General features: G+C 45.1%; 1 protein-coding gene across 1 annotated transcript in view; it reads right to left on the bottom strand.

Annotated features, from left to right (window-relative positions):
- T265_14301 (hypothetical protein) overlaps positions 1 to 9,050 on the bottom strand; it is a gene marked incomplete at both ends in the record, with an annotated part of 39,993 nt that extends 30,943 nt beyond the window's left edge. The window contains 2 exons of the mRNA XM_009173028.1: positions 5,151 to 5,397; positions 8,923 to 9,050. Coding sequence (XP_009171292.1) covers positions 5,151 to 5,397; positions 8,923 to 9,048 — 373 coding nt within the window. The remainder of the gene's footprint in view (positions 1 to 5,150; positions 5,398 to 8,922) is intronic.
- Positions 9,051 to 14,709: the final 5,659 nt, after the last annotated feature.

Here is a 14,709-nt window from a genome sequence, read left to right as displayed (position 1 = left end):
CTGTATGCAGTGTCAGATCGAACTGCGGCCTGAACACAATCCGGGCCTGCATCGCTCCCGGCTCAATCATCATCTCCGATATGTGGGCATCATACCAAGGAATTGAAACGATGATTGACATGAATCATACTCATGAAACGGTTAATCATACCGAAAAACTTGTGGATCCAACGACTGGAGCTCACACACAAACCATCGAATCGCTTTGGTAAGTCTACAAGATGCAGAATAAACGCCAATGTGGCACACACCAATCTTCAGTGGACAGCTAGTTTTGTGAGTTCGTTTGGAGGCAAAGGTACCGAAATTATTAATGACACGTCTCAATTTCACCCTCTTCAATAAAACCTAAAAGTACAAATTTCACATCCACTTTTTTCGAATCGCTTTTGGGTGGCGGGGGTTAATTTTTTTGGCGATGCTTATCTGGAAAAGATCCCAGATTTGAGACCTTGTCACATTTTGACACGATAAAGCAAGCCTTGACGCGGGTCGAAGTCGAGATTCACGATGTGATTTCATTGGTAGACATGTTTGTTGGAGAACAAGGACTCTTTGCTTGTCCGTCGAAACAGATTGAGGAGAAATCGGCTAACAGGTGGGCATGGAGGTTCCTCACAATGAGTTATCAGCGACAAAATGTAACTGAAATTGTCGCATTCTAACCGTGTGGTTGTCAGTGCGCGTAGAATCATTAGTCAAAACAGGGAGTGGAAATCCGAACCCGACCAAAGGTCACATAATCCCTCTTCCCCATACAACTATCGTAGCACTAGCTAATCCACACAGACAGACGAAAAGTGCAAACGATGTTCACGTGAACCAGGAGCACTAGACCCTAGGCTGGACTCAAATCCATATAGATTTCCCCGTCAGTTAAACACTTGGTGACCGACCCTAACCCGACACCTAGCACAGACTTAGCTTGACTTGGCTGGTTGCTTGGTTCTCCTTCCGCCTCAAAGCTCAACCAACCTCGTAACCTAGTCACACTTGGCCTGATGAAGCTCTAGTGTCAAAAGCGAAACGTTGCTCAGCAATCGGTCCACCGACTGTTACCAAACTTTTCCGGATACGATGACTACTCAATCGGTTCGAGGCGCACAAGAAACCTGATAGGTGATTGTTCCTCCCTGTGCTGGAAATGGAATCTACATAAAGACACAATATGAATTCTGAAGCTTCTTGCATCGTGTGCCATTCCAATAGTATTCTCCGATGCCTAGTAACGCCTGGTTCAGGCTCGCTAATCTGCAATATCTTATTCCTCAAGCTATAAATCATGATGTTCACGGTTAACCCCAAAAACATCTTTGGTGTAGAGTGTGACGCACATGGTTTGAAATCTGGGACCAGCGAGCAGTTAGTGACCACCGTATGCACCAGTTGTCTTGTGGCCAGACTTCCTCAAGGCACTACTTGACACATGACTGGTTTCAAAAATTCGCCATCTAAACGCCGTAAGTGAGTGTAATTTAATTCACTCTGAGTACCTCAGAATCAAGGGATTTGGAATGGTGTAGAAACTGTGTCTTCTATTACAAAACATGAGTTCAGGTTAACTCTGAGCAGAAGTCAATTTCTGCTGACCCCTTAAAGTCAAGTTCAGTGATGAGTTCTCTTCCAGGAGAGACACTTCGAAAAAGATACCATTTTTGTCCGCCCCTGAGGACATCTCTCTAACAAGGTAGACAAAAGTACAAAACGAAAACATTTGGGTTTCTCTTCATTCTTTTTTGTTTGTGACGTAACAACGTGCTGTCAGCAAGAGGTACACGAACGCACGATAAGGTAACACAACTGGTTAGCCAAGTTTGGTTTACGTCATCACCCCACTGTGTTTCATCTGCCATTCAGTGTCCTTTCAGTGATTCACAAGAGTGGCGACCATTCATGACAGTTGCCATGTCTCTACCTGCATAGCGCTGTTCAGTCGAGCGGTTCTGGCAAAGTATCTCAGTAGTGTTGAGGCTGAGGTCACGGGCATTGTGGCCAGCAAGAGGGGCACAACTCAGTTGTCAGGAGCCAGGCTCGTCGGTATCGCCCATTACGTCTCCAAAAAAAGTTGATAGCAATTTACTGTAGCAACAAAATCGGTTGCAACATTTCATCTGGTTTGAGCCCGTTGGACTAAAGTTCTTCTTGTCCAGCCTCTTCTTTGGTTCGGAATATCAACTCTTGTCTGCTTGCCAGTACTGCGTGAGTGGCTTGGTGGCTTGGGTGTTTGATATGTGAGGACAAAATGGAATCTCCGCGATCGATTCCATTGTAATCGAATTTGGGACTCGCTTTCTCTGTACTATTGCGCTGGACTGGTAAACGTAGCAGACATGAGTGGCGACAGCTAGAATAGTTCATGATCAGAATGCCTGGGGACAGATTCTTCTACATAAGTTCAGGATTAGCGCCCATGAGGTCAGAATGTACTTCAAAGACGATATTTGCGACAGCTGGGTGGAAAACGATACGGAAACTGTGGCGTGTTTGGCCGCAATGCATTTCGTGAAGGAGCACGGCATATAGGGCAGCAAATCATCGCGCATGGGTAAGGAGATCACCAGTTAGTGAACCATCCAGTAGTTGTACACTGACTGGTTAGATGCCGAATAATCATAGACCAAGCGATCAATACCAAACTGACGAATCGGTAAACGCTCCCAAACGTGATTGGCTAGTTCGCTGCGTGACCCGTATGGCGTGTGTTAGCACGCGTGGGCATGTGTGTGTGCGCGCATAAAGATCAAGGTCTCTGGTGCCATTTTTGATGGCCAACTGGCAGCGCCGTTTGACAGTAGCCAATCTCTGGTGGCATTTTTGACGACCAACTGGCAGCGCCGTTTGACAGTAGCCATGACAAAAACTTTTTTGTTACCAAAGTTTAGCAACTTACTGACACCGTCTCACTCAGTCATTAAACGACCGTTTGGACGAGGAATTCTAACTACAAGGAAATAGTGAGAGTTCTAAGATATCAAGTTTTTAATCAGATAATTTCTCGGACGACCGTCATCATCATGCTTAACACTTTAACCAACCCCCCCTTTGTTCTCACGTAAACAGGTACGCCATCCTCACAGTCCAACTGTCGAAGAGTAGATATTGTCTAAAAATGTGTAGATATTGGCAAAAACACTGCTACATAGGTCTTTCCAAAAATTAATGGCACTGTAGAATTCTAGCTGCTAACCTAACGCGCAGACTGAGTTGGTTTTGATTTTTTGCATTTTAATTCCACCGAATACACGTGGTTTCAGCTTTTTTCACCACTCAACCAGTTGATCGACCAACACTTGCAGGAGAACTACTGGAAAGTTGTTCGGAGCGTCGGGCAAATCAAGTACAACGTACAAGCGTGAACAATTTCGCCTGTTCGAACGTAGTAATTCAGATGTGTCCAGAGTGTGGTAACACGCTCACCTTGCATGCCAAATGTCAGGGCTTGAAGCTTCGACACACCCAAGGATGTTCACTGCTGATCAGCTTTAGAAGAAGTGAAACTCAAGGTTACTGCTTCTCCCCCTCTGTACGACTAAGCCACTGGATTGATAAGTGAGAACATCTCAAGGGATTGATGGGCAAGGATGGTATGAACGAGACTCACCAGTTCTTAACGTGGCGGAACCAATGAGTCAAACTCTCGTGTTTCAAGGTCCCGAACGAATTTGACGGCTTGTCCTTGAAAAAAGTTCGGGTAATCTGTCTGTTTTCACTAGCAATAAGGGTCATTTCATCAAGCCTTGAGGTTCGTAAAAGTCAGGCAAACTGTCAGACGGTTATAGCTGTGCTTTGCTTAAGGAAGTATTAAGTATCCATTGAGTTAATCACTCAATAGATTGAATATAGTCCAGTATTCATACACGTTAATGAGAAATGCACGTCCCTTTTTTAATTGATTGCCGGGTCGGGAATACTTACGGCATCTATGTCAGAAAACTTCCCCGTAAGTGTAAGAAGGCCAGAGACAGATCACCATTGTAAAAAATCTTTGAGCATCCGAGGAGTTTATTCATGAGAAATGATGCTTCAGGTGAGCGGCATGGTATTCGGCCTGCATGCCACACACTTTCGAGATGTCCAGACGCTCCTATGAACCGGTACACCTCTTCACTCGACCGTAGAGTAGAGCCTTGAATGTACTGAGGTAATGCAGCACGTGAGCGGTGGTTAGACTGCGTGGAATTGTGACGGAGAGCGCCATCTGTCCTCGATAACATACACCATCAGTCTTCTCTTCAAACCTTTGTTTGAAATTTATGGAACAGTAGCAGTTTATTGGTGATTTCTTCCTGTAAAAGAAATCAATATCCCTTGAGAAGCACTGTACAGCTGTTTCATCTTTACTCGGAATCATCAATAGTGCATATTCCACTAAATCCCAAGTAGTCTTGGACCCGCGACCTCTCCGCTAGCCGTTTGAATACTCAACCATTCGGACACAGGCGCCTGATCAGCATTGTGGTTAGCCCACACCGTGCCTTCGACCGCTGAGTCCACGTCACATGGTCACGTGTGTTGACTGGATCCCCAAATGACTTCTCAGATGGAAGTCACACCTATCGGATGAACCATGGGTTCGAGACTCCATGGAGTTTCGTGACATGCGCATTGCTGATAATTTCCAATAAGGATGAACCATCTGTACATTGCTTCTAGTTTTTTCAGCATGGATTGGCTCCACTTGCAGGATAAATTCCCCACCGAAAGTTCCTAAATCTCACACTACCAGTGTAACGGTGATACTGCTGATGGGGAGGCACGCGAGTAGTTTGCGTTGTTCGTGGAATTTCGCTATGCGTCTTTCGAAAAGAGGAGATCTGTTGCGGAATTCGTGGAGCCACTTTGTAACATTTGCTTGGATTTGAGCGAGGAAAGATTGGAGTCAATGAATCTCCAGGAAAGCTCAAGAAGACGCGTTCAGGAGAAGATAGATGTCCAGTTTTTGTAAATAAGATGAAAATTAGAGTTTTGCTTTCCTGTTCAATGGTCTGTAACCGGTCAGTTGGCATTTCCTAATAAATAACTCCGCAGCGAAGGCCTTCTTCCTTTCACCAATTACCATTTTCTGGTGGATGCCGAGAGGATGAACAAAGAAAACAAAGAGGAGTTTTTAAAAATGATATGATAGAACCGATCATTTGCGGGAAACGTACCTGCAGGACAGATGCACATCGGACTGGTGCCTCGATCGATGCATTTGCCTCCATTCTGACAAACATTTGGTTCACACAAATCTGCCTTGACATCACAGTAGCGCCCGTGGTATCCGGGTCCACAGGTACAATTGAAATCAATAACAAGCGGGCTGAGAACACCGTTTACCATTCGTTCTGATCGCACAACGGAACAAATTGCGCCTGGTCCGACGCACGGATTTTCTGGATAGCATGGATTTTGTTCCTTCAGAAGAAAAGACACTTGCCTTCAAGAAACCATACATAAAAGACTTGTAAACGTGAATTAAAACAGGGCATGGTAAAAATCAACAACTTGCCTCGCTTTTTTAGTTTGTGAAAATTAAGCGAATCATGGAAGGGAAACTGGGAACATGAACGTCGCCATTAAAAGGAGACACGTGATTGGCCAGCCGAGTAGAAGGTCAAACGGTTGGTCCTGATTGGTTGGTATTGGGCCATTCCAAAATGTTGATCACTTCCAACTTGTATTGGATGGCAATTTAGACTATGGTAAATCCCTGAGGGCAACTCTTCACGATAACTCAGACAACCAGCAACTTATTCTAACGGGAATCTGTCCACAGAGGACACTCAGTATCGAGCAATTTGGTTAGCCAATCAGAAGACGAGTCAGTTGATGGCTTCATGTTTGGATCCAGGTACTGAGTTTTAGATACCAAAACTTCCCCCTCAACGTGCATGCTGATATGGAAATTTTTTTTCATAAGTAGTCAACTGAAAATCTCTGGATACCGTTTTAACTTTATCGTTGTTTTGCACATGAATTCCAGAAGGTATTAGAGCCGTGAGAGGAGAGATATCGGTTTATACGGAATCTGTATCGGTCTTTTCTGTGATAATCTCCAGGAAAATACGAGTGCGTGATGGAATACACGTATGTCACTATTCACTTTTCACTAAACATCACATCATTTGGACGGATGTGTCACGTGCAGGACACGGGCCAAACGAGTACATGCCCTGATTGGTCAGAATGCCAGCCAATCCGAGTCAAGCGCCTGTGACTCGACGCCTCTGCCCCCCTTAGGGAGATTCTGGCACGACCTTGTGTAACACTCTGTGACTACCCTATAAATACAGTTGTAATAATTTTGCTTTTGTCTCCGTAAAAGGGCTGTGTAGAGCTACCGTGCCTTTTGATATACCATTGTGGGCGGAGCAGGAAGCCAAGAGACCGATACAGAGTTGCACGATCGTCCATCAAGACATAACACACCTGCAGTCGTATGAATGAAGGGACCACACTCAAGTCTCAGCATAGTCAGCAGAGACATTTGGAGCCAAGCTAATAGGGTCCGCTGAAGACTGGCGTTTCCAAAGAGTGAAAACAAACAGACATTCTGATCTGGGAGCTCTGTAGTAGTTCGGGTTCACAGAGAAGCCTCGGCGAATGATCTTGAGGACCCACGATAAAAGTTTCAACGCTTTGCACAGCGTGTTAGTGAAGGATAAAATCCTTAGTGATCCCGGATTTTCAGATAAATCTACCTGCAGGAAGCTTCGGAACTAGAATTTGAGTAGTGCTTCCAAAAAGTGAACTCAAGTGGTAGAAGAAACGGATGTACTGCAGATAAGCCCCGCCACTAATGCGAAAAGTGCATGTGCGAAAAGTTAAGCCCCGCCTTACTTTTTGCCAGCTCCAATTTAATGTACGCAAAAAACCTTGACCTATTTTTGATGAAAACACAATTCCCTATCCGCATCTAGTCTCATTTTGTGCAAACATCTCCGTTCGGACGTAAAACCTCTGACGGGTGGATGTGTAATGCCTCACAGTGTCGGCAAGAAATCGGTCTTCGAAAGGGAACTTGGCTGGAGCGGTCTAGAATGGAGTTTAGGACAGTAATTCTATTCATTTATTGCTGATCCAAAAATTATCTATTAACCACGCGACCGCTGCTGACTGGACGAACTTTCTTCGCGAAGTTTGCCGCTAGCGGCTTTTGCAGACTCCAACAGTTATCGGCGACCCAGGTCTACACGTCGAGATCGATGAAACGCTAATATATCGCCGTAAAACCACGCAAGGCGAGTCCTTCCCCTGCAGTGGATTTTCGGATTATACTCGTGAAACGGTTAATCACACCGGAAAATCTGTGGATCCAACGACCATCGAATCTGTTTGGCACGTCTGCAAGATGCAGAATGGACGCCAATGCGGCACACACCGATCTTCAGTGGACAGCTACTTTTGTGGGTTCGCTTGGAGGCAAAGGTAACGAAAAACAGACCTTTTCATGCGAATTCTCAATGACATGTCCCAATTTCACCCTCTTCAATAAAGTCTAAAAGTACAGATTTCGTGTCATCTTTTTTGGGTGGCGGGGGTTAAATTTTTGGCGGGGCTTATCTGGAAAAGATACGAAGAACTTACACACCTATACCTACGGAACTACACTGAATCCCGATTACGAACGGGGAACTTCCACAAGTCTCCTGGGTCTTCCATCTGTCACGCGAGACGCCAGTAAACCCCGGATCATCTGAAGTGAAGGGAGGTTAGTCAATCACACTCACCATCAGCCAGTCGCGACAGAATGGCGTGGTGCCCAACTACCACCCCGAGGATTGCAGGTTCGAATGTTCTCGAACATTCGTGAACTGCCAATGCTTCTCAACAGAGACAAGATGGTCACAGCGCTGAATGACAATTCATTGTAGGATGAAATCTCATGTGGTCTTTCAAAGTCTTCTGAATTCCGCCGCATGAAAACAGTATTTTTGAGGGTAAACATATGTCCATCACAGCCTATGAGTTTCGCCAGAGAGTCATCTCGTGATGAAAGCTCTTTCGCAGACATGTTTTTGAAAAACCAGATATTTGCCATGAAAACATTCCACTACAATCAGTGCTTGTTAACCATATCAGACGTTTCGTGGTTGAGTATTAGTCACTTTTGAAGAACTTACATACCTATACCTACGGAACTACACTGAATCCCGATTACGAACGGGGAACTTCCACAAGTCTCCTGGGTCTTCCATCTGTCACGCGAGACGCCAGTAAACCCCGGATCATCTGAAGTGAAGGGAGGTTAGTCAATCACACTCACCATCAGCCAGTCGCGACAGAATGGCGTGGTGCCCAACTACCACCCCAAGGATTGCAGGTTCGAATGTTCTCGAACATTCGTGAACTGCCAATGCTTCTCAACAGAGACAAGATGGTCACAGCGCTGAATGACAATTCATTGTAGGATGAAATCTCATGTGGTCTTTCAAAGTCTTCTGAATTCCGCCGCATGAAAACAGTATTTTTGAGGGTAAACATATGTCCATCACAGCCTATGAGTTTCGCCAGAGAGTCATCTCGTGATGAAAGCTCTTTCGCAGACATGTTTTTGAAAAACCAGATATTTGCCATGAAAACATTCCACTACAATCAGTGCTTGTTAACCATATCAGACGTTTCGTGGTTGAGTATTAGTCACTTTTCCGGGTCAAACTCATTTGTTCACATAAACGAGCAAGCCTTGAAAAATAATTAGTGATCTGATCGATCTATGATCAACACTCACAGCAGTGAACTCATGCAATTAGACCAATCGAAAGAACGCTCACAAAAAATCCATCACCCAGTCTGCGAAAGTTTCACACCAACTGAAACGAGACAAAATGCTACCTGTCAGTTACGTAGTTGCAAGATCAGCATAAACAATACCCTAACACCTCGACAACGAAATCAAACTGAGCTGGTACTTATAGTCAGCGAACACTGCTCACTCACCATTTCGCACCGTAGACCATGATACCAAGGCGAACAGTGACAGGTGAAACGCCCCAAGATATCAACCTGACACCGAGCTCCATGTTCGCACGGTTCCGCTATGCATGGATCGACAAATTCACAGCGTCGACCTTAAAAATGAGAACGATATCACAGTGTCACGTCATGTGAACAGCAAGAGACGTGGGGTGCATAGACTTCACTTTTATACTGTGTATTCAACGACAGCACATCAAGGGAGGGGGCCACCGGTGATATTGGAAGTACCGTGAAGCGTTCCGGTCGAACAGCAGAATCGTGGACAGACGTAAACTCTAAGAGATGCTCGCTTCCATAAACAAATCTTCATCGCGGTAGGTTTCGCATGCCTAACCCTCCCCCTTTTTCTAGGTCACTCGAAAAGATTGAAGTAATGAAATGTCACACAGACAGGACGTTTCAAGTTTGACTAGAAAGTTGTTCGGTCGGCGAATTGTCGGAACACACTACTGCCCACTCGTTGTTTGTTTGTAAATATCCACGAAGGATTGTGGAACGACGTGTGAAAAGCGTTTGCACAGGTGAAGGCGGCCACCCCTCATATCTCTGTTCAGATACCTACTTCATTTCTACTTTCCAAACATTGTTCTGTGATGATTACTTCGTGTACCGTAGTCCGCTGCCGAGGGATTCGCTTTCTCTGAAATTCACGCGCGCGGAGCTCCTAGTTCCTAGCGGAGTGGTCCGGGCCCTTTGTTCTTCGATACCGGCCCGAAAAAGAGACGAAACGTATTACAAATTGCCCAGACATGAGCGTTAGAACCCCGAGTGTTGAGCACGTTTTGGCCACAAAATTCTAATCAATTTATATTTCGAATTCCGTCCAAATGCTCAGAGATTCAGACCGTCAAACAATCTTGGGGCGTCGATGTAGAAAACATGGGTCCAAATATCTGAACACAAAAACGGTAGATGACCAAAGTGATTTGACGATTAAAAGCATCCGATCAGAACTGCGTGTAAAGTTTCATTTCAAATTCTTTCTGAATTTTTATACGTTTGATTAAATTTTCGCTTCCGGATAATTTAGCAAAATAAATTCGGTTATTGTATCATGCCTGGAGGTAACGAAGGAACAACGAATACGGTACTATCCGGCTCTGTCAACCCAAGCCTTCCAACTATTGTATAGTTGAGAATACGGCGAAATGGATTTATGTCAGAAACCATAGGGTTCAACGAACCTTGCTGGACAAGCCAACGTTGAGCAATCCCTAGGGGACTTACTGTACAAAGCGGACGCGCGCTGGTGCTCGAGGGTACCGGCACCAATGCATAACATGGGGTAAAACGATCCCCACTATAAGTAAAGTCGGAACCTTGGTACCGTACCTGGTAAGAGTAATTTGTTTGCTTCCACTAGACTGGCGCTTGCTAAAAGCACACATGCGACCTCACATGTTTGCCTCTGGATAAGCATTCTCTTACTGCGATCTGGTTCGGGAACGGGGCTGGCTTCTAAGAACGCGGAACCACTTCTCAGCCCCAAGTTACAGAGCATTATTCACATGTGGGCAGTCTACTTAAATGGGAATCAGTAGTGCTATGTATGAGCCCGGAAAAAAGTAGTCTATGGGTACATTTCTCTGAATCAAAGAGGATCGCTGTCACAGTGAAAAGTAGTTCATCACTAGCACACAGTACCGCTTCATTGGCAAGTCTCTTTTGTGGGCTATAGGTGTAGACAGAAGAACAGCGGAAGATTCATTCACAGCCCCTAACAATGAGTCCTGGATATTGGACGACAATAGCTGTTTGAGGCTAGTAGAGTAGTTCCACTTCTTAAAGGAAACTACTCACAAGGTTGCTGAAAATGCGTCTACAGCCCACGACCGGTTTCGCCCTTCCAGTTCTGGCTCAAAAGGTAGGTGCAGTCCCCCAGTTTCCGTCAACCTTATGTTCTACACCTGGTAATTCGTGTTCCAGTGGGAACTGAGGCAGACAGAGCCTCTGAGAAAATCTCTACCTGAGGTCTTCCTAGCATTGGATTGCCAAAGGTTCTTCAGTAAGACTGTAGAAGTACTCGTTGGGTCAAATAAATGCTTCAAAGCCTTGAACACCCTTCTTTGGGCGACATGCTTGGTGATAAGTTATCGGAAACAAACGATTCAGTTGAAAATCAGCTGACTCACCTGTTAACACCAAGTTAGCTCGTTTGCCGGGTGAGCACGCGAATGTGTTCACGCTTAAGCAATGTAATCGGTTTGCCCGATGTCTCGAAAGGTGAAAATTCAAGTGCTTCCGGAGTGCGCTGAAAGCACACTGACCTCGCATGTAAGATGACCCGAAGTTAAACCTTTGGGGAGGATATACACTGCTTATAAACGCTAATAAGAGTGAAACTCGAGTTCATTGTTCCCCCACCTCGGTTTGCTGTGAGATCTCGAGAATAATTGTACCAGGGCAAGAAAAGAACTGTTCAACCGAGAGCAGTGTAGAAGTAAACCCTACAAATCCCGCGACGATTCACGGATCATCTGCTTCCTGCAGCTACCTACATGACACTCATTCCGTCCGATTGAGTCCAGTGTATGTGAGTAAGTAGTATGTGGCTTGAGCAGCCATACAGAACACCTCCCCAAAGTCGATGCCTCCTCACCTACCCACATAAACACACTATATGCACAATGATTTTGTCAGCTACTCGCTGGAAATTCGCATTGGCATTTCACTCGGTTGCCTGTGTAACATGTGTTTTGCATCGATAAAAACCTGAAAAAAGTCACCTTTACCGAGAGAATGATCGGGCATGGACCATTATATAAGGAATGTTTGCCGTGATACCCGAGTGACCCATTGAACAGCCCATAATGGCATTCCGTCTACGACTGCGAAAGTTTTGCAGTCAAACTAACCCGTTTTCTTTTGTCCACATCTGATCGAGTCCGCTGGCGATCAATAGAAAAATCAATTTTACCACAGTGGGCTGCGTGAATGAAACAGAAATGTTGATTAATAAATAGTTGCTGGTTACAAAGAAGTTCAGAAAAGACCCTTGCCAAACAAACTTGCTTCCGATGCACTTTGTCTGAGCTGTCGTGAGAAGAAACAAATTTTGTGCCAAGGTCACTATTGTTTACGTTTTACCTTCCGGTAGAGTGATTCATACTGTGTCGGTTCTAACGTGTGATGCTCCACAATGAAACGCAGTAATTGTTGAAGCTCTAACCAGTGAAATAGTATCTTCATGCCGAGCGAAATTTACGAAAGGCGATGATAATGGATACGGAAAAATTAGCGGAGATGTAAATTTGTTGTGCTTGTGGGCATTTTCATTCTGCATCACAAGTGTGTATGGCAACACTGTGGATTATTGATTCTTCAAAGCTCATCATCATCATCATCAATCAGCGGGACAGGGGAAGCATAATTTCACAAGATGAGTGGAACTCCCGAGAAGTGGTTACTCGTGGAGCCAGTCGATATGTGACCACGTGACCTGCTATCGAATGGAGCGATGTCTTGTCTAAGTGAGAGGTGATCACTTGCGGATCAGCCAATCGCAGCCGAACGGTTGAGTGTTCAACCATTGGCCTGGGAATCGCGAGTTCGAAACTTTCTGAGTTTCGTGTACAGTGTTTCACGGCTTTTCAGCTGACTGGACGAAGTCGCTGACGAAAATATGTAACAGTCAGCACGTATGGAGCAGATTGGGTCAAGCGCACTGAGTATATGTCCATCAAAAAGTTGATTGTGGTCTACTCGTTCGAATAAAACACAGTAAGCTTGAAGTGAACTTGAAGAGATGAACTGCATAACGGGGCTCCTTTAAATTAGAATGTCAGTAACGACCGATTATATCGCTTCACATTGACAGCATCAGAATACGCTAAGTTTTGTACTTCGTAACTTGTTTTGGTCCTTTGTTAGTTTACATCTATGGGTTAAATACGATCAGACACTGACGTAGACCGTCCGTTTGTTTAGCTGTACATAGTCCCATGCGAAAAGTTGTCTCCACGTATCACATGCAGAAGAATTAGCCACTCGGCCACCCTCATTGACCCAAGGTTGAAAGTCCCCAAAGGATAAGGGGCAGTCAGACAAATCAGATTGATTTGCAAATGAGTGTATTTCTCGAAAACAGTCCAATTTTGGTTTAAGTAGAACATAAGGTTGACAGAAACTCGGGGACTGCGCCTACCTGATGGGCCCCAAGAAGGGCGAAACCGGTCGTGGGCTGTCGAAGAGTTTTCAGCAACTTTGTGAGTAGTTTCCTTTGTGAGAACACGGAAAACAGTTCCGAGACAAAAAAAACCGTTAAGAAAGGCATTGGGTCGCCAAATCTTTGAGAATTTTTCTCGATATTTTTTTTCATCCAATCCTGCTTTTCAGTTTGTTGGTGGGTGCTGCTGCATTGATGTCTTTCGACTAAAAAACGATGAGGAAATAACCAAGTGAGTACTACTCACTTTCTAGGCTGATCTTATTGGTTGCAGGCCTGTTTTATCCTAACAGGATTTCTTCCCGTAACAGGCTGTCAATCCAAGTGAAAGTATTTGCGTTTGTATGCGCGCGTATTCCTACAGGATGCGAAGTCTTGTCGTTTTTTTCAACTGCATCCTTGGGAACAAACGCACAAGAGATCGTCACATCAAGTTGTCCACCTGAATTTTACTGATTGGGGTGTCGCTAGAGGCCAGCCAACGTAAATTCAACCCTTGAGCTAGGGAACAACTACCGCATTCTTGGGTGTTTCCATCCAACTGGTACCAAGGCGCTGTGGCTCACGAAGCCTAAGATTCAAGGAAAGCTCGGGAGCTGATTCAAAGATGGTTGCAGTAACTGGCCACCCCCGGGTACAGAGGTCAGAAATGCTCCAGCTGTGACAAACTGAACATAGTGTAAGTTACTGTAAAGAAACACCATACCTGTTGTGTGGCAACTAATTTTGCTGTATAAAACCGACTCAATTTGAACGACAGTTGCCATGAAACTAAGAATGAAGAACAACAGAGGATTTGGAAGGAAAGCTTCGTCTTGACAATTACGGTAAATGGTTTCCACCAGATTTAAATCCGCAATACCTCCGAAGAGGTGGCATATGCTTCACTGAGAGGTTTCAGCGTATAGGTCCACGAAAGGAGTTCTATGACAGGGCTGGCATCCGAGCCGGATAGGTCGGTCAACATTCGCACAGACAATGAGTGCACGGGCGTAGTCAGTTCTGACTCAAACTGATTATTAGTACATTAATGTACGCCATTTTTATATGATTTATTACGTATATCACCTCCGAGTTCTGACAAATAGCATCTACACAATGTTAGGCTCCTTCTGAGTCTCCACTCTTTGAAATGATCACGTGAGTAAATCGCTGTTTGGTTGTAGACTAGGGGACTAAGGGAATGGGAACAAAGCTTCGAAGGCAATGGCCAAATTCGTGCATTGCATCTGTATGTAATAACTGTTTGTAACTGTTTTCTGGGCCAGTAGGGTGGTGAAACATAAGTGTTGAACGTCTGGTGGGAACACCGGATCAGCAATGCTGAAGTTCGTCGAATGGTATTCAGGAAAATTAATTCACCCTCGGTAGATGAACTGATCACACTGCATAGGGTTCATTGGCTTGGCCACGTGCTGCGTATGCCAGCTGACCGACTTCCTCGAAGGGTTCTTTTCGCACGACAACGTGAAGGGTGGAAGAGAGCCAGAGGCGGTCAAACAATGACTTGGCAGCGAAGTATGAAAGCAATTACCAGCAAACTCAGCTGCGCTGGTCACTGCCGTCTTCCTGGATGGGGACCC

The sequence above is a fragment of the Opisthorchis viverrini genome (genome assembly GCF_000715545.1).
Source record: "Opisthorchis viverrini unplaced genomic scaffold opera_v5_171, whole genome shotgun sequence".
Lineage (NCBI taxonomy): Eukaryota > Metazoa > Platyhelminthes > Trematoda > Opisthorchiida > Opisthorchiidae > Opisthorchis > Opisthorchis viverrini.
The sequence above is the reverse complement of the archived record's forward strand: the minus strand, read 5'-3'. Positions and strand labels throughout refer to the sequence as shown.